Raw genomic sequence first — 21,670 nt, 5'->3', positions numbered from 1 at the left:
CTTGCAGATCGCAAAACAAAAATGTTTTAATCCATTTTCAACTAAAAATTCAACCAATTGGATTTAGAAAAATATATACATATAGTTTTAACGCGCTGACGAGAAAATTGTGTAAACAATGCATTTAACCAAAGTAAAGACTAAACTCGCGCTAAAACTGGCCGAAATCGAAAGAAACTAGCGAAAAAACCAATCCACAAATCGCACAAAACAAAAGTTAACAAAAAAAGCCAGACAACAAAAGAGAGCCAGGAGCAGAAACAGCAACGAAAAGCAAAACGACGGCCCCAAAATGTTGTACCAGCTTAGTAAAGCCACTACTAGAATCCGACTCAAAAGGCAAAAAGCCGTTCCACAACATTGCTGGCTCTGGAGTTTAGCATTTCTGGCAGCATTTACTCTAAAGGTAAGCTAAAGAAACAAGAAACATGTCCAAAACACAATAGTGGGTGGATTTTTAGAAACGAAGACCTCTGACCAAGGTTTCTTAACATAAGGAAAAAAGTTATTTTTAACACTAGAAAAAATATATAACTAGGTTTTGGGGTTTTTAGCCTTAAGATAAAAATCTATTTAAAAACGTCTTACATTCGTTTACTTCAACTCAACCAGAAGCAATACCATCAGGAAACAACATTTTGATAAAGCTGATGCAGACACAACAGTTTACTTCATTTACTTTTTACATTTGAGGGCAATCAATGCCGCAAGATTCTACAAACATTGTTGAGAGTTATTTATTTATTTGCGACTCCACAATTATTCACCCACATGGAAATCGTCTTCGTTTTTGTCTTTGTTCTTTTCCCATGTTAATTAAATTCAATTATTTCGCATCATGATTTCCTATCGTTATTGTTCATGTGGATTTCGTTGTCTCTCTGTACGGAGTAGTACAGACAAACAAACTCTCCCGCAATCAAAGACCTTGAGGAAACAACAAACAAAAGCAAATTCATTGCAAAAATACCAACAATAACCAAACAAGATTTTGCATCTCAAATCTTGTACGAGACAGCTAGGAAATAAAATACATTTTACTGCAGATAAGGAATGAATAAAGTATTAATTTATCCCAGAGAGCTTACAATTTAAATTAAAAACTTAACATTTAATGTGACACTACCATAGATACGGAATATTAATTTGCTTTAAAACGATCAAACAATCATAATAAATTCACAAAACCTTTTTATTAAAAGATACAAGTTTAATTTTTATCTAAATCATAGATTGGAATTAAAAATGTAATAAAAAACTAAGATTTGGAGTCCAAGGGGGTTTTTTTCAGATTTTGTTTACAAATATATACATATATATGTATATATTTTTAATTGATTAATTCGTGTTGTATTGATTATGGTTTTTGTTTTGCATAATAATTTTGTACCTCAATTCACAAATTTTTGCATCCAACTAGTGATCAAATTAGCAATTTTCCTAATGGTTTTCAACTTTCGCAGTTTTGCACGAATTCAATTTTCATAAAAATTATTAATACAAATAATTAACGTGGCTTCTAGCCTTAGTTTTTCCTGTTTTTCTCTCTAATGAAAAATGAATACTTTCATAAATCTCAACTAAGTCGTGTTAAACTGTTTATGATAATTTGGTTTTTTTATGAAACTATCTTTACTCTACTTAAGTCGACATGTATACTATTTACTGGATTCTACTGGTTATTATTTGTAACAAATATAGGCACGACTTGGCATGAATTCCAAACCGGCAGTGAATCGGTTTTAATTCGGTTTCGGTTTCATTTTACATTGACGAACTCGTTTGTTTTTATTTGTTTAACAAAGTTGTTGGCGCGTAACGGCTACTGCTCCCCCACAATTTCGCCTTCAAATTCTAATTTAACTGACCAATTGTTTCCCGGCAGATTCATTTCAATTGCTTTTCTAGTTGTTCGAGTTGTTCCACCGGTTGTTCTTGTCGGATTTTTTGTTATTTTTGCATTGCACCGATAAATGGTCAGAAATGTTTTCCATTTGGTCACATACAATCTTAACTTATTTCGTCGCTGGTGGCCATAAGTCACGTATCAGTCAAGTAATAACCACGACTATATACATATGTACATGCGGCATTTATTAATGCAAGCACATATCCACATAATGCTTTTCGAGTAAATTTCCGTTTAAATTGATAAAATGTCAGACAAACTGTGTTACTATCTAGGTTTAAATCCAAGAAGTGAATATGATTTGATTTTATAGATAGACAACTTAAAAATGTTTTGGTTGATTTTCTATTGTAACATAGCAACTCGAAGAGAGGTTTAATAATGGGTATTAAGAAATATGTCACGGATAAAAGTACAAAAGTTGGCTTAAATGAAGCGCAAAATGGGGTTTACAGAAAAATTAAAAACAATTATTTCGGTAGGATTTTATGGCCGGGGAAATAAGGGAAAGGTGGGTAATTAAATGCCTTGCAGAATCCACAGATGCACAACGCAGATAGGCGCCAATTTTCTCGCACTCCCCAAACCCCGGGAAAAACCACACCCATTCCATGTCCAGGACACGTGTCATCCGTAACAGAAACAAAAACAGGAACATGGGGAGAATTTCTTCCAGACATTCGCCAGAAAGAAACACTCGAGTAGGAAGTGGTGGAAAGAAGTCAGTGCAGGATGGCAATTAAAGGCAACCCTGCACTGTCATGCAATTGACACCAAAACACTCGGGCTTCTGCCCCTTTTTCAATAAGAAACCCCTTTGTTTCTCACCCAAATTCGACTCGTAAAGTGTGCATAAATTAAGTAACAATTAAACCAAGTTGAGCTTGAGTCTATTAACCCTCTGATGGAATGACTAATTGATCTCATTCGAGATTAACAATACGCGTTCACGTGGAACTACATACAATGAGTCAGTAAAATATGGAGAAAAAAGTGAAGGTTTCATAGGAGAAATATTGAAATTGGGTAACATGATTATATAATATTAATAGAATAGCATTTTATCAGTACATTGATTCGAATTCCAAATAATTCGACATTTATTGACTGAATTTATTCACAACTTTATGGTCTGGAGTTTCTTTACACAGCTCTCTATGCACTCATGCCCACTGGCATAAGCCAGATCTTTTTGCGGGAGTCTTAAAAATATCTTGCAACAATATTTGTTGATGAGTTACCTCGTCTCGCTTTCAGACATCAAACAGATACTGAAAATAGAGCCAAATGCCGGAAATGCAATATCAAAATGCGAAATAAAAAAGAAACATCGAAAGGAAAATACGCAAAAATATCATACATAGTTGCAAAGAAATTTTAGTTTTACGAAGAGAAATGTGTTCCTTTAATTTGATCCATTTTTGCCCCCGACTTTATTTCAATGATCGATTAATGCCTGAGGAATCGTTTGCAACCCTCTCTGCCTTGGTTTCAAGTATAGTTTCTGATTGGAAACGAGGAGGTGGAGGATTTGGGAAGGAGGAAATGCTTGGCCCATTCAGAATTCTTCATTGTCCTGCTATAAAAGCCAGAAAAGAGCCGAAAACGAAATTGCTCTAACGGTGTTTGCTCCCGTGAGGCGTTTTTCGTCTCACCCACTCTATAAGGGTGACTTTTCCGCACAACTCTCGCTATATAGAAACACAAATAAACTTATATATCAAGGTATCCACAGCTGCGGCGAGGGAAACAGTGTTCTATTTATTGTAAACCAATGTATTTATTCATTATTATTGATTACAAAAAATATTACTAAGAAATTTTACAACATTTTTTTTCAACGATGTCTTAAAGCAATCAACATCAATTGGAAAATCTACTTTTCGAAACATCTGATCGTCAGCTGGTATATGTAAATAGCGCAGTGTCAGTTTGCCTCTCAAAAAGTATTTGTTAACTACTATTACTTTGAACGCGACTGTATGTGCATGTGTGTGGGTGTGTCCTTTATGAAGTCACTTAATATTTAGTTTACTGTAGACATGATTCATAACTGGGGAGGTTTCTCCCATCTGGCCAAAAGCAGGGCAGTTCTCAAATGTATGAAGCGTACAAATCGGCGGCGGGCCGGAAGGAGACTGCACTAGTTCCTGCCGCCACTTGAGCATTATGAAAGTCATAATTTTTGTATGCGAAAACTTTGTTACATGAAATGACTGCTTACTAATTGCTTACTCTGCAGCAAAGGTCGATAAAATGACTTGGCGCAAATGGAGAAATAAAACCTCGTGGCTAAATGTGGACCAAAATAGAAGTACAACATATGGCTGGATTATGTGGCACATAAAGTTTAATCCATTTTGTAACAGAAAATAAAACCCATAAGAATACTGCAGTCAAGAACACTTTTTTCAGATTGACGATGAATCTGTCTTAATTATTTTCTATTCTAATGATATAACACTATCCTTTAACTCCCACTTTTAATAATCACTTACTCCATAATAATAAAAATCGATACTTGTATATTCTGTTCCGCAATCGTTAATCCCGATCCGTTTGTATATAGGAATTCGCAATTCCAAATGAACAAAAGCAACAAGCAGACGGGAAAATAATAAAAAACTAATGAGAAAATGCAATGGGAACTAAGGGAAGGGGTGGTGTTTTGCAGTTGCCGTTGGCTTAATTAAAATTTATTGACTGCGCGTTTGTAAATTGTTTCATCTGTAGGCGGCGAGGGAGAACATTTAAAAGAGGAGAGCCCAGATGCAGGCGTCGACGGGGAGTATATTCTCAAAAGGGTGGCCCGAATATCGCACACTGAATTTCCCCATTTTCCCCGGTTGCGGCTCATTTGTGAGCGCCACTTTTTCCCTACGTTGACGTTTTAATGGACCGCCGCGCAATAGGAAATGTGCGAAATCATCAAAAATTCTTGGGAGACCGTGAATTACTCCATATGGACGCATTAGAGCACCATTGGAGTTTTCCAGGCTTGTCAATCAGTTTATTGGATAGTTCTTTGCTTGACGCCTGTCAGTTGGCCCAGCTGGCAGGTTGTCTATATTTTTTGTTCTATATTTTGACAGGTAAATAAGGTGATTTAGGCGGATGGAGTGGCCCCAAGTATCCATCAACTTAGGGGTGAAAATACAGATGTATATATGAAAAAGTGTGTAGATTTAAACACCTAAAATTACCTTAATTATTACTTCTAAAAATAATGGTTAACTATGAACTAACCATTAAGCTGTCCAAAAGTGCTTAAAAAGCTAAGATTGTTGTTATACCTTTTTTTTTTATCAACAACGAGTATATGTTTTAACGTTTAAAATATACCTTATTTATACCTTGAATGTCATCACATTAATGATATTAATTTGAAGCGTTCACCAAAATATTTTGCTGGTGCTTAATAGATCAAGGCTTAGTATTCAGGCTACCAAAATTGAACCCAAAACAAAACACTTCATATAAAAAAAACGGCGCAATATTTTTTTTTATAACAAAATGAGTTATTCAAGCTTAATTTATCTAAGTCATTAAATATATGGTGTTAGTGTTATGTATGCAGAAAACTACTTCCGCAAGGATATAACATACATGCTCTCCAAGTCTTTTATAAGTGTTAAGCCAACTGGAATCGAACGAAATCCACCCAAAAATCAAATCAAAACAGGAAAAGAATGAATAGAAAAGACAAATCGGATCGCATCATTGATTTCCCATAGCAGGAAACAGTGACCGATGTGTCATTGGCCTTGAATTTTCGTAAAATCGACATCCCTCCGACTGAGGAAAACTGAAAACTCCCTTCAGAAAAACTGTTTGGCCAGCACGATCGTAATTTAGTTGGGTTTTATACTCGTGTCGTTAGAAGGGTGTGAATTTATTTGTCGGTTTAATTATTAGTTGCTGCTGCTGCTAATGCACTGAAAAAAAGGATAAATAAATTAAAAAAATATTTTTTAATACGTTTTTTATGTTGACTTTTTTGCTTAAATGAGAGAACGCCCAAATTGTTTATTTACAGTATTCGTAATTTTGGAAAATCTTTTAAACATTTTTTTCAGTGCTCTTTTGTGAAACGCGCAGTTGGGTTTTGTTTTTCCGTGCCCAAGAAGCGTCAAATGCGTAGCGAGGGTGGCTGGAAAAACAGTCCACCCCCGAAAAATAGTTCGAGCATGTACAATTCACTGACCTTGGGATATATGCAGTTGAATTGGGAATGCGGAAACCTCAAACTCAATCGAATCGGGGTTGCAAGTTAATCCACTCCACATGGTCCATCAATTCAATTAGCCGAACGGAGCAGTATTAAAGATAAAGGCCAAACTTTAATTTGCCATCGATAAACGAATAATGGAAGAATGTCTTCTGCTCTGAAAGTGATATCAAAGGCGACAAAGAAACTGATATGGGAAAGTATATTAGGGGAAGGAAATTATTTAAGATACTTAGGATAGAAACTAAACCAAAAAATTCAAATTTTCTTAAACTATAAAAACTATAAACTGAACCAAATTTTTGAGTGACAAAAGAACTAGCAACTTCTGCAACTAATTCAGCTTTTGAAACGAAGTTAAATTGGACATGTCAAGGGTGAAAGAGTTCCTGCACATTGCATATTCATCGTCTGCAACCCAATCACCCGCCAGACTTCTAGTGGACTCCGTAATTGAGGTGCTTTATGCTCCAGAAAAAAAAACGTGGGGATGCTCTAGGGCTTGGAGTCTCTGAACGAGCATGTAACTAGACGCTAAATAACGTTTAGCATGGAAATGGCAACATTTCGCACAGTTGGCTTTCGCCCCACCTGTGGCCACCATCTCCATCTCTTTTTCTCAGCCCTTCCAACTTTACTCTTGGCTTAAACTGTTTGCATAAACAGTTCTATTCTTTTTGCCATGCACATACGCCATTCGCCATTCGCCACTCGCAACACATGCCTCATCCCACATCCACCATTGGGACTACGTGCTAAAGTGCATCTGAGGAGTAAGCAGCGTCTTCCCTGCAAATTCAATTTGCCGCAAGTTTTCCAAACACGGAAAAAAACATGGAATAAATTCCTCAAGTTAATAAAAAAAAAGTATTTCAGGTTTTAACTGAATGGTTGGTGATTCGTGTCCATCCGCGGGCGCCAACAAAATTTACCTTACTTCTATAGATTGTTAGAAATTATATAACTAATTAAATGTGTATTTTACTAAACATATTTGAATTCTTGACTACTTCCGAAGCACACATAATAACCAAAAAAGTCCTGAAAATACGGTTTATTATTATTTTACCATAACATTTATTTCCTCAGTGCATCAACTGTTGACAGCTTTGTCAGTGCTTGTGAAAGGTTTGTGGGAGGTTCTGTTGCACGTGGAATTTGCAGGAGCATCCTTAAGCCGTTGCTTAAACGTAGCAATCAGCTTACATGCTCACAATTCGCTACGGTTTCAAGTCGACTGTGCATATATGATATCGTGTCTGCTGGCGACATTTTTATTGAGTTTGGTAGCTTGTGCAAGTTATCAGTACATTAAATGGCTAGGAATTCAATGACCATTGGCAATATTCGGGGATAAAATTCTTTTAATGGCCAGTTGGACACGTGTGTGGGAACGGCGTTTTCCTTAGAAAAGTATTTTATGACCACTTTTTTATCGGACTTCGCACACAAAAAAAGAAACAGCTTAATTATAGAAGGGTCTTATATGGCTTCGAAGAAGTTTGTACCCTGTACAAGTATAACTTACAACAACAAAATACTTTTTTGCACCCCTAAGTAGCCTTTTTTTTAATTTTAAACTTTACTAAAAAAAATTAAAACTTAAAATTAAATTATTTTAATAAATTTATTCTCCTTCTACGATTGCAAAATTCAATACGCCTGATGAACACTAAACCCTATGGCAAGGATACACCGAACAAGGGAAAAACCAATGCAAAAGGAGAAATCAAAGCAGATTTTCTTTCCTCTGTCTCTCTCCCTCTGTGCAATGCATTTTTAACACTTTTTTGGCACGCATCTCGCGCGGCTTTTCCCAGGGGTGGAATAAAAAATTGATGGGGGGCCAGATCTGATGGAAATCGAGGGGTGCGAGGAGGCGTCCTGGGGTGGTTCGATCAGCCTGCCTTTATTATTTATCGATTGGCATTCGATTGGCCTTTCAGCCTGTTAACAGTTGAGATGGCGAACAGTGGACGGCAGAAAACAGATAGGTTTTTCATTGTTTTTTTATAACGCCTTTGGCTATGTGAAATTTTGGTACAAAAAAAGATAAATGAGAACCCCTGACTGAAAGTCGCGCTTTTTGCTGATAAATTAGTCATGATGACAGCGGTCGGTTGTAGCGATGCTCCAATCCTATTATTATTGTAGAAATACTTGCTTAACTCGGTTCCAAGCAGTACTACAATGGAATAATAATTATTAGTATGATTTATTATTGTAAATATATCATATTACCACCAGTGCTTTTTGCCAACATTGTTAATGTTAATAAGTTGATAAAATGTAACATTTATTAAATCATTAATAATATATATCAGTTGTGGACCAATATCTAATTCATATTCATAGGGGAATGAATCTAAACTGAATAAGTCTTGAACTATTTTTATAGGGCGAGTTCTATATGGGGATCAATTTTCTTATCGAAATTGAATTAAAAATCCTTGGGACATGGATGTTTGGAGGGAACTCGCCGTCATACATTTAAGAAATAATAATAATACGTTTTTTGTAGAGCCTAAAATTAAAAGACAACAACTGAAAGCAAACCAAAAAGAAACCACCAAGGAAAACAAACAAACATATCAAACGTCCCTCAACATCTGTTGAAAATGATTGAAGGAACTTAAAAGCCGGGTGACACAAACAAATGAAAGGCCAACATATGTGGACGACCAACCCGCCCTTCATTTTTTTTTAACATCTTTCGGGTATTATGTCACAAGGTGGGCTACGTGTCGGCTTTATGCTAATTTATTGCTGCACCAGAACTCCAGGCTCAGGTTGTACCAAATTCTACCGATGTTCCTACGCCTGGTGCTAACTTTCGCCACCACCAGCGGACAATTGAGATATTTGTGTGCTCTAGTTTTTGCGTCTGGGGTTCCGGGGGTTAAATCGTATGGCAACAGCAAATGACATTAACAACGCTTAGAGTAATTACACAGAGACAGAGGGCAAATGAGAATATAGAAGGGTGGGTGGGTGCTTCTGGGGTGGGATTATTTATAATGAGGCAATAACAATTTGTGCTGCAGTTGGTCATGACATTCGATTAAGCTGTCGGATGGCTTAGCTTTTGTCTCCGGCTGCCCTGCTTTTTCATATTCAAAAGTTAAGCTGTAGTCTCTAGTGTTGTATAACAATTTATTGTTGTTTGCCCATTGTCATCTTCTTTAATCTCTTCACAAAAAGTGTTTACAAGTTATACCTTTTAAAGTCTCTAAAAATTGTAAGTTTGATGATCTAACACTTCAACATCATTTTATAATTACGATACATTTAATGTGCCAAAATAACAGAAGGTCAAGTCTATGTCGTTTATTTAATCCAAAGGATAAATATTAGAAATTTATTGGAAAATGTAAAACTCTGTTGCAATTGATTTAAATTTTGTTTTTTACTTATCATTTCAGGTTTGTACATATCAATATAAAAGGAGTTTCCCCACCCACAACGTTTAGTTTCAACAGCTGATCCCCTAAGTGAACAAGATGCATTGTTGTGAGTTCTTACCATTGAAAGGAATTTAAAAAATTCTGGAATATTCCGGGGCTTGGATCCCCGATGCCACTTGAAAGCACTCAAGTTGTCGTTATAATGCTCTTAGACAAGCTACGAATATGTGCATATATCTGTATGTCTGTTTTATGCATAGGAAAATGGCCAAGTGTGGGGGAAATCTAACTCATTGTTGCACATAATTCAGGTTTATTGTCAAACGGAGACAAAGACAAAGCCAAGACAAGTCGAAAACACTCCAAGGGAATTGTGGCTTACGAAGTGTGCTATTTTTATATTTACTTTCTTTTTAGCAATTTTATCAACCCTGGGTTTTCGAGTTTTTGATCTTTTTATTAAGCCTAGTTATTGCCAACAAGATGCGAACAGAAGTAAAAAAAATAGTTTATAATTATATTTTATTATACATATATTCGTCACTAAGTACGCTGTTCACATTGCTATATGTTGTTATTGAACAACTCTACGTTTTAGATTCAAGAAAATAAAATATTATTTTTTATTGCTACATTACCTTCATTGTGCACTAAAGCAACATGAGTAAATATATCCAAATTTATTCATGCACTTGGACCGGCATAAACTTACTTGCAGCATCTAGATGCATTTAAAAACGCTTAGCTGGCACTGAAACAGTCAACGACGGAGACAGATACATAGATATGGGATACAGGGATGAGAAGAGAGGGTTTCTACAAACGTTGGCCTTAACCCCTGACAGCCCCCTTAGGAGAAACGAGGAGGAGCCCACTAAGCTAAGACAAAGCTTTCTGGTTTATCTGTCTGCGCCAGGCAACTGCGACTTCTCTTTCGCACTCTTTTGTTTCTGTCTCTTTTCGATTCTACACACCTACCAGCTTAACATATAAATCTGGGTGTGTGTGTGTTTGTGGCTCTATGTGGTTTATTTATGCCGTCTGCCTGATTTCCGCTTTTTAAATGCTTCTGCCCTCGGTTGCAGCTTCTGCTGGTGCGCTTAGGCGAGTACAGTGCGAAAAAATTGTACAAATTTTATTAAACATTTTGATGCAAATTGTTGCGAAATAACAAACTGATAATTTAAATATTAAATTCCAGTATGTAATTGTAGTATGATTTGGAAATATACTTTTGTGTTCCATATTGTAATATCTGTCCTGTGACTCAGACACAGAATTGTTTTATTTAGTAATATAATGACTTTCTCTCAGTGTCACCCTTAAATCAGACACTGAACTGAAACCTTTAGCAATGTTGCTCCAACTCCAAAAACATTGTACCTACTTGTGCTACATGCAAATTTCAATATTATTTTTTAAATTATTAACATTAATATGATTCGAAACTTTTGGTTTTTCTTGGTGTAAGCTTCATTGCCTATGGCCTGTGTCCAACAACAACAAATTTATTTTCATTCTGTTCTATTCTACGCGTTTGCAGTAAATTTTAGTGTTTTTTTTGTTTGTTCCATTACTTCTGTCTCTTCCTGCCTCACTCCATCTATTTCTCTTGCTGGTAGAGGTGCTAAGTGGAACACCAATTGGCCCTGACAAAGGCATTGCAATTAGAGGAGGAGCAAGCGAGAGGGAAGAAGGGCTTGAGTGAGATGGATACTGATTGAATTGTGTGCAAAGAAGTTAATGTGAAAAGGATTTCTTGTAATAGATCCCACTCTTAATGAACAGCTCCATTTCCTCGAAGAAAGAGTGAGTTCAAAGAAATTAATTAATTTACGATGGTAAAGAAATTGTTTTAAAAGGGGTAAATAGAAATAGAATAGAAAATAGTTATCTTAGTTTAATTTTGAATAGATAATTTTCATTTATGTGTGTTCATATGTATATTGCTTTTTAAGATCTTAACAAAAAAGTACCCAAACAGCACTCTTAGCCAACTATTTTTAACAGTAACATTCCATCGTTCCTATAATTAATTTAATTTGGTTTATCATTCTTCTTAAGAAGTGTAATGAATGAAGTAGGTGTCGATTGTTTCTGAAATAAGTTAAAAAATAAACGTGTCCCTTTTACTATATCATGTTTCCCTAGTTTGATCATTTCCGAGTTAATTTTATATCTAACTTGTAGCCAATTGCCTCGGCCACATGCTAACTTAATCAAATGGCAATTTAAAGCATTTTCCCTATCGTCTGCACCCAACGTCCCAGCTCAAAATAAACACATTTAACGGGGTGCAGATTATAAATGTGTGAGATACGGTAAAGAGTTGCATGCAACCCCAAAGAAGAATTAAATGCACTGACCGCAAACGGAAATGGAATTCCCTTGTTCAATGTGTCGGAAAGCCAAAAGGTCAACGCCAATAAAAGGGATGGAGATGGACGGATGGTCAGATGGATGGATAGACTGTATGCAAATGAGCCTAATTAGATGACAGTACACGCACACATGGCTAAAACGGAATATTTCGGTTTGGTCGGGGTCACCACATTGGCTTTTCTCTGACATTCATTTAACTCTGTCCAGTAAGGGGACTAATGTAGTTATGAGCCGAAATTCGAGTCGGCTACACTTAATTGTCAACAAATTTGAACATGGAAAACCTCAACCCCCCACAAAACCTCAAACCTTTTCAAGTGCACCCTGTTGAGCATTAAAATACTTTTGAGTCAACGCTAAGAGCAAAATGATTAATTGCATCTGCTTTACAGCCAAGGAAAATAGAAAAACCCTAAGGACAAGACTATTTTCTTGCTTTTTAAGTAATTTTCCAAGCCCTTGCCAACACTTTTCGAGGGTTGATGAACTTACAGAGGAAAAAATTCGTAGCTTTTTGCTTTTATTATATTTTTAGTAACTTTTAAATATATATTCCTACAATCAGTTCGTCAAGTATAATTAAGACTACTTTGAAGAAAATTTAAAATTACTAGCACTTTTCAGATGGATTTTTTCGTTGTGAAGAGCTTATCTTTCTTCGCGACTTTTACTTTGTCGCCTGATAAATTAAATTGAATTCGCTGCCTTAGCCAGACTGAAATGTTATGAAATCCGTTTAAACGCAACTTTATATAGACACCCCGTCCTTTCCGGGATAACATCCCCCTTATAAGACTGCCACCCTGCTAGGCTGTCGCTTCAAATGATGATGATGATGATGGGAATATTGAACGTTTTTCTTGTCGCTATGGCGATAGAAAGTGCTTTCTGACCAGCTTTACCAACCCTGAACCCCCCAGGAAAATTGTCTAATTTCTAGAGGATATTTTTGTCAAGGGGGGAAAGCTTTGGAGTCAGTACTCTTCAAAACTCTCCTTCACTTTATCCCTTAATTTCCGTTGATCAGGGGGAAATAGTTGCTTTCGGCTTAAGCTTTTCCTGTTTGTTGTTGCTATTGTGGTTGGTACTCTTGGAATTGCAGGATTTTTTTTCAAGGAAGGTTATAAAAATATCCGTCCCGGGGTGCGCAATGTTAGGAGGACAGAGAAAGATGATGCATAAATTCACGGAATAATTAATGGTAAATTATTTTCGATGGATATAAATTTGATGAAGATGGATGCACTTTTTCACGCCACTTTGTAAATATATGCCATTGAATTTCAATTAATTAAAGTAAGCTTAAAAAAGGTTATGTGACCAGAAATATGATTATTATAAGTTGGAGTGATTAAAATGTGTTTTTTAGTATTTTCAAGTGTGCATTTTGTAATCAGTTTATTTATTCAATTGTATTGGCGGTTTGAATTATGTTTGAATTAATATGTAAGTGTATTATTGTGTGATTTTTTCGTAACAATTAAGAGACGAATGTTAAATTTGTACTCATTTTATTAATTTAAGTTTATGCCTTAAGGGAATTTTTTAAAGGGATTTAACGAGCGTTTTTATGCAATTATATTAATTGAACGTAGTGAAAGAGTATCAGATATAGGACTTCTGAACTGACAGTCAAGGAAATCCTTGCCCAAACCACCTTTTCCCCATTTTGCCTGTCTGACTTCCTTCCACCCTCCATTTACCCCCTTTTTTGAGTCAGCTGCTGTTACCGTAGATTTTATCGTCTGCTTTGACAGCTGTCACGCCGTCATTGTTGAATGCTATTGGTGTTGCTGTTGAGTATTGTTGTTGATATGCGTTGCGTTGTTGTTGAGTGTTGTTATCATGGCATTCCCTTATGTGATTCACATTGATTGATAGTCTGCACAGATTTGTATGCGAAGAGGAAATAGAATTGCAATGTTTGGGTGAAGTATGAGAAGTGGTGACTGGAATTTATATTCGATTGGTCTTATGGGTGGGTGTAAGAAAATGTTTAGTTAACAAAAGTTGAAAATAAGCTTTGAAGTCAACAATTTACCACATGGTCAGGGACACTGAAAACATACCTATAATGACCACGCGTTGGGTGCCATTTTCCCCTTTGCTACAATAATCATTCTCACAGGAATCTATTTAAACCATATTCATAATACACACTATTTCCAATCGAATTTGGTTGAAATAGATTTTTAAACCACCATCGACATCGAATATTTTAGAATAAATACTTATTTATATTTGACACCAAATAATTGTTGACTAGTTTGGAGGCTGGTAAAACATGCACCCGGATTGCTTTTATTGACAAGTGGAGAAAGCTTTCAGGAATTGTGCCTGTAACAATAGATCACAATTTCATTTCCGTGCTAGCCGGTTCCTAGCAATTTCCTGCCGCCAGGTGTCGCATTTGTGCATTAATGCTCCCACATCCATTCTTCTCCCGTAAATTGCATCTGTCTCACCTTCGGTGGCTGTCTCTTTTTGTAGCCTGCCAACATTTCCGCCTCAGACGAATGGAAAATGTCGAGGAAAAGTGGGAAAGTGTATGGGACGGAAAAGAGCTGAAGTAGCAAAGGGAATTGTTGTGCTCTTGTTGGGTATTGTGTAGCCGATGGAAAGGGTGATTTCAAGGGAGTTCCGCAATGGTGTATATAACATATTGATCGCTGAGCGACCTATGCGGGCAAATAATCTGAACTATGTATGAACCCAAACCGAATTACCGTCTACCGACTGCCCGCTGGACTTCATTAACTTCTGCAAATCACCTCTTTGGTTCCTGTCAATCTCCTATTTTCCTCCTTTAACCCGGTGTCACAGCTAATTTTCCATGCAATTACATGCAGTTTGCTGTGAATGACTGTGGACTCGACTACGTTTTCCGTTTTCCTCGCTTACTACATTCACTAGTCGTGTTGTCCTGTTTTGCCTTTGGGGCATTTCCCTTTAGCCCACTGCCTCCGCCTCCTTTTGCCCTTTTAATTGCATCAGTAACGGTTGATTTAACATTTTCCAAAGAGAGTCAACTGTTGGCCAACCGGAAAAGCCAAATAGGAAAAAGTAACTTTATAGCCGCACAAGTGAAAATATTTTTGACAGATTTTGCCATTAGCTTAAATGAATTAAAGTCCTGCAAATGAGGTTCAATAAAATGTTGAAAAGAAAGCAAAATTGCGAAAGAAAAACTAATGGAATGTATGGAATCATCGTCACAAAGATCCTAAATGGTAAATATTTTTGTATTAAATATATTTAAATTAATTAATGAATTCCTTGAGTTGTATAATATTAAAAAAGTAACCAAAACGGTATTTTTTCTCATAAAATATAATATGCCTTCGAAATAAAATCATTAAGAAATATTTTAATAAAATACAAAAGAAGAAACGAAAAAAATAGACAACAAAGGTGGGCGGAATTAATCAATGAATTTTTGTGGGTCAGATGGAAATACCGATGGAAAACGCACAGAGGCACAAACAAACACATGTAAATAAACACGAGAAGTAAACGGAAGCCGGATAAACAACAGAAACTGGCCGAAAAAATACGACTTTTCTGAATGATAGGCATTCCGTCTCTGTCTTCTCGCCCTTAGCCACCAGTCCCTTTTGCACATATTTTCTCTGTTCATTCATGGAAATTCAAATTTTCGTCGCTGTTTTCTCATTTATCTAAGGGCATTTACTGCGCAACAATCGTGCCCTCTTCTTCCTTTGGTCACTCGCTCTCTCTTTCTTCCGGTGTTTCATCTTCTCTTTCGCTCGCTCTGGTCTGTACCACATGGCGTATACGTATACAAAAGTTTTGCCGGCAACTCCTCGCAGGAACACTCCATTTGCCTGTGTGTATGTGTATCTGCCGAAATATATTGATTTTCTCTATTCCCTTTTATTAAGCATTTTCTGTTCATTGTGGCTTTTGTTGTCTGCATTTGTTGTTATTGTCGTTTTTGCCCGCTGACGAGACTCTTGTTTGTTGTTGTAACTTTTGTGGCAAAAAAAAAATATGTGAAAAAAATAACAAAAAAAGTTTGCCAGTTGCGGCTGAAGAATACATAGTTGTAATGCTCATTTAATATTTCCCGTTTTTTTTTTGCCAGTCAACCCTGGCACAGTGGAATATTCCATTTGAAAAGTGAAAATATCTTTATTATAAATATAAGTCAGGATGTATTCCTTTATAGCCACTACAAACATTAATTTACCACATTACATTACAACTTAAAATAAAAAAATGTTTGATTAGATACATTCAATTAGCATTTTTCTTAAATAAAAAATCAAAATCCGGTCATAATGTCTTAAAGTTAAACCACTGTACAATAAGCACGACACTTGCCTTCTCGGCATTTTTTTTACTTTTTCTTTCGCCTTTTTTGTGCAGCTTCCGCTTTCACATAGTTGGGCTTCATCTGCCACTCCCACACTGGTTCTCTTGCCTTCCCCACCCACTCTTCATTCTCCTCTTTGAAAGAAACATTTCGTAGGAGAAAACAAATTGAATTTGTCTGCCCGGCATTCCAAGATTCTGCCGGCAACGGAGAGAGTCCCTTTTTTTTAGGTATTCCCCCCGGAGAAAGTGGAGAAGAGGAAGAGCAAGTACAATGAACAAATATTTAATATCAAAAAATTAAGTTTAGAATTGTACCGTAGGCAGTTTTAGTTTGCTTTTTAGAGAGTTGTATTGATATTTGGAAAATAACAATGAAAACAACAGGGATTGGAAATATTGAAAAATTCACTTTCAAACTTAATTTTATACAAACATTTTAAAGCTTATTATGAAATTAAAAAAAAAATTTAAATAGTTATAGTGATTGATAAAAAAAGGGCTTTTAAAAATTCAAACTAAAATTTCGAAATAACTGGTTGGCGAAAACTCTTAAGCCTAAGATTTATTTGATGAAATGATAATAGACTATTTAGTCACGGTTTATCTGTATTATACTGTTTTACTTAGTGGGTCCTTACTGTATCCATGGCTTCACTTTCAGGCAGCTTTTTGTAACCGTAAACAAAACGCTAGGGGAAAAGGTTCACGGTAAAAGTGGAAAAAGGAGCGGATCCAGAAATGGCTACAGGGCAAACACATTTGTTAACACTCCCACACAAGTGCACCCACACACATACGCACAAATTTATGTATGTGCAGACACACACTTTGTGGCAGAAAATTGTTTGCACAAATCTTTTGCAGAGAAAAAGGATTTTTTGTATGACCGCCCCAACGAAATGAAACTTTTGCCAACCGTAAAGTTCCTGATGATGAACAAACCAAACTTGTGTGTCTCTTTATATAATAGTATTAAAGTCGGAAATATTCATATTCCGTTCAGGCAGTGAAAGTTTCCTTCCCACCCAGATTTTCCCTCGAATTTTGCATAGATTTTTAAAACGAGAAGAGAAAGAAGTCACCTCTTGTCTGCGTTCAATTTAATTTAAGTCACTGATTGCGTGCATGGTTTCCTTTGCTTGCTCTTCGAATATCACACACCATCTAATTGGATTATTTTGAGAATCTCAATAAAGGTTCAAAAAAGACCTGGAACTTGTAAAGGAAAGTAAATAAAGCTAATTTCCCTTTGAGCTAATATTGTTCTGTATTCAGATCTATTTTGAGTGCCTACTGTTTTGGGCTGTTTTTAGGTATTTGTGTTTTTTTCTTTTATACGAATTTATCGACTACTCTTTCTTCTGCAAGCCATAAACTTTTAGTTAAAAAACTGATGAATACTAAAAGTTTAAAAAATGTAGAAATCATGTTATATTTCCTGTTTCCTGATTTGTTGGTCTTTGGTCAAACATTTGTGCCTTAAACTCACATTAACATCCTTTTGCAGTCCTGCCAACCTATCAATCATTCTATCAATCAATCAATTCATTAAATTCGCAGTAGACTTTCCAGTTTCCTTTTTTCAACCCCTTTTTATGGCTAAACTTTCTCTGGCGTTTATTTCTTGGACGTCTTATGCGATTTTGATGCCCATAAAATGCCATGGGATAAGATGTCATAAAAATAAGAGGAAAATAAAGAGAGAAATAGAAGGTTTTTAAGAGGGTAGGAAAAAGGGATTTGTTTGCGATTTTTCGCAGTAAATTAGGCAAATTAAAATGGAAAATTTCTTTTGAAAAAATGCAAATTTATGTGCTGCAGCACACGCCCATTTTTTCGCTTAAGGATCTGATCAAAATTTTGCTGTTGAAAAGCCAAAGGAAAAAGGGGAAAAGCTAAGTGCAAAGATGCAGAAAAAGGAGTTGGAGATGATGGGGGGGGGAAACAGAACAATAGGCGGCACATGCAGAGTAATAAAAAAGGAAATGCGAGTGGAAATGGAAAAACAAGAAGAAGACGTTGATTTGTGAATTCAGCTCTGCCATAATGTCCTTGAAAGAACGTGAATACATACATATGTTTCTGTATACAGGTGGCCCATAGCCGAAAGCCATTTTCCCCCAATCATTTCGGCATCCCATTTCTTGCTCGTATTCCCTACTTTCCCATCTCCTATTTCGTTCACCCTCCATTTTCCCATTTCCCTATTAAGCTGGAGTTGTTTGCTCAAATATTTCCACCGCATGTGGCCTCTAAAATAAGCAAAACAAAAGCTTTCAGTCCACACGCCATCCACAAACAAGAAGTATAGCGATATTCTTCTAGGATTACCCGAGATTTAAGGTGAGCTCTAGGAAAACCTTGTTGAATAGGGCACCTATGGGAAATAACCCAGTGATAATGGAAGTTTTATAATCAGATCTGTTTTTTCTACATATAATTTTATTTTTGTCTTAGAATATTACCATTAATCGTGAAAACATGATGATTATCTTAAATTGCTAAAAAAAATCTAGTTCTTAAAGAATATCTTGGCAGTTGAACTTGCCAAGAAAAAAGAGACAGTTCTAGAGAGTCCGTCCCTCTCGGTCGTTCTGTAGCCGTCTCTTTCCATGTCCCCGTCTCTGTGTCTTTTAATATTCTGCTGCTGTTTCTTCATTTCGGAGTTTGGCAAATGCAAATTGCCGCACAGCTGCCGTAAGTTACTGCCTAATCCTGCAGTTCCTGCTGCAAAATGAGAACAGCAAAATGTTAATTAATTTGAATTTCAGCACCAAGAAGGGCGTGCCGCAGCCTGCTGTAATTTCCCATTGCCATTGTGTTTTGCTGCAGAGGTAGAAAATTATTATTCTTGAAATATATTAAATTTAATTATTTTTTTTTCTGGTATAAGAATAGCACACGAACTTGAATATTAAGCTATTAAAAATGGCATGGCTTAAATATAATATGTGTTATTGTGATATATTTGATGGTGCTGGAGAATTCTCTTAAAATTGGAAAACAAAAATTAAAAGTTGTCTGAAAGTTTTTAAAAGTAAACTTTAATTAATTTTACCGTACAATTTTCTAGTGGTTTCCTTTTATGTTATTTTTGTATAGTGTAGACTTTGAAATAGAAAGAGGTGCAATGGGAACGGCAGCACTCCCGTGCAACTGGCAAACTGATGCAATGACAAACTGACGCTGTCAAGTAGGAAATGCGATGCATTGTTGTAGTTTGTTGTCGCTGTCGCTTATAACAATGACACCAAATTACATCATTAATGAAAAATATAACAAAACAAGAAGGCGGGGGAGTCGGAGATGGAGATGGAAACTTGCATCATGACAACCAACGCGCCCTGCTTTTGTCATATGAAATATGTATATGTACATAAGCACACACATAGATAATCTTATCTAAATATGTATTTCTCTGCATACTTGAGTTTGCGGTTTGTGTTTCGTGCGAAGTGAAATCGCTGGAACCCCAAATGGGTTGAGAGGAAAACCTTCCAAAGAGGAAGTGTTCGAGCACTCTTGCATTAAAGTGCTTGAAATACACTTGTGGTTCACCGAAACACCGCGATGCTTAATTCTTCTTAAAATAGTTTTTTTTTACATCGGTTAATCACATCACATCACCTTTTATAACACTACAAATTTCTTTAAAATTGTATAGCAAAGCTTTGACCCCAAAACGTATATCACCTTTATTGATATACTGAAAATTAAACTTAACAAAAAATTAATTTAAAAGTTCTTCACAAAGAACTGCGGGATGTTCAATGCAAGCTGCAATATTTTTTATAAAACATATCAGCCAAAGTTGGCAATTTCACCAAAAACTTGGCCATAAATTTTAATCCTATAAAGAAATCTTCAAATGCTGGCACTTTCATGCACTTCAACGCTTCTCAATGCATTTGCCAACACTGGTGCTGGCTTTGTGGTTTCTAGGCGGATAGATTTTGTTTGCCCGCATCTATCTTTTAGCATCATCAAAAACCATCAGCAGGTGACATTTTTAGCTATAGAAAGTCGACTATATAGTACGGAATATAGTGTTGGTGGTTGTGGTTGGCAAACAGCTTTTGGTTCAACAAACTTCAATTAATGGCGTACGGCTGGTTGAGCTTTTGTTGTTCCTTTGTTTGTTTGTTTGCCAAACTAGAAAAAAATGAGGAAAATAGCGTTAAAAAAAGAAAACTTTGCGACACTTTCAAGTGTCGACGGCGGCTGGTGGCTCATAACGAGAACTAAGCCAAACGACACTAAGAGAAAATCTGGGTTTTCTAGGATTATTAAAAGAAAATGTGCTTAATATAAATAGTGAAATGAATTCTTGCTCTAATATTATTGGAAAACTTAATACGTAATTCTAAATCTCTAAAGACTGCTTAACCATCCTTTATTTCTTATAGCTCTAAAGATCTCTTTCTAGATTTAGTTTCCAGTATGTAAGTCGTATAATTCCAAATGTGTTAGTCCTGACATTACATATATATTTATTTAGGTTATTTTGTTATGTTTTCCAGTGCAACCTCACACTATACCCAACCCACTGCCACTCCGCCCTCTACCATTCATCTAAATGTTGCCTAGCCCAGTTCAGTTTAGGCCTTATAAGAGGCACCTCCACCACCAATGGAGTTTGTTGAATTTTTTCCTATGGTTTTTCATTTTATTTTTTTTCCCCCATTTAGTTTTCACTCTCTTTCATACTGCGTTTTTTTTTGCGTAAATATTTATGTTGCTTAAAATGTTGCTCTTTGGACTTTTATGGGATGGGCGTTAATGTCACAGTGGGCGTGGTTCAATTACCGCTGCTAAGGCCTAGAAATATTATTTTTCATGCATTTCTTTTCATCGAAATTATTGCAATAATGTAACCACAAAAAAAAATTCTGGTAAAAATTTTGCATCCTTTCGGTCGAACTATAAATTCGATCAACATTGTTGCTTTTTGTGGTTGGTTATAACAGTATATCATACCATTTTGAAGTTGCTCATAAAAATTACACATAAAACTGATGCAGTCGGAATTTTTATGGAGAAAGAAGTTGGTTTCTTTACAATGTTTGGGACTAATGAAAATTGGAGAGAGCAGAACATAATGGTTGTGGGTACGAAATGAGGGCAACAAAGTTTTTAATTACAAGTGTGATATACTTTTTCATCGGTTGGTTTAATCGACAAAAAACCGAATTTTCTCTTGAAAAAAAACATGGGAATATTAATTGGCAAACTGGAAAAGGAGTGGGACAAAGCTCTGTTAATTTGGGCCAGCACTAGCGAAAGAAATTCCATCTGCCTTGGCATGAATCTGTCAGGACTACAGGTTTTTGCCAACTGGGCTAAGAAGCGATTACCATCCGCTAAACATTCGCCATCCAATTGCAGCCAGAGCTCTCTTTAAATCCTTAA

At 36.0% G+C, this 21,670-nt stretch overlaps 1 protein-coding gene across 5 annotated transcripts in view; it reads left to right on the top strand.

The window, feature by feature from the left end:
* Positions 1-21,670, top strand: part of LOC108148145 (tyrosine-protein phosphatase 10D) — a 49,008-nt gene that overhangs the window by 1,942 nt on the left and 25,396 nt on the right. For all 5 annotated transcript variants that reach the window (XM_017275006.2, XM_017275004.2, XM_017275003.2 and 2 more), the window contains exon 2: positions 8-406. In XM_017275006.2, coding sequence (XP_017130495.1) covers positions 293-406 — 114 coding nt within the window. In that variant the 5' untranslated portion in view covers positions 8-292. The remainder of the gene's footprint in view (positions 1-7; positions 407-21,670) is intronic.

Source organism: Drosophila elegans, unplaced genomic scaffold, assembly GCF_018152505.1.
Source record: "Drosophila elegans isolate 14027-0461.03 unplaced genomic scaffold, ASM1815250v1 contig_149, whole genome shotgun sequence".
NCBI lineage: Eukaryota > Metazoa > Arthropoda > Insecta > Diptera > Drosophilidae > Drosophila > Drosophila elegans.
Note: the sequence above shows the minus strand (reverse complement) of the source record. Positions and strands in the feature narration are given on the sequence as shown.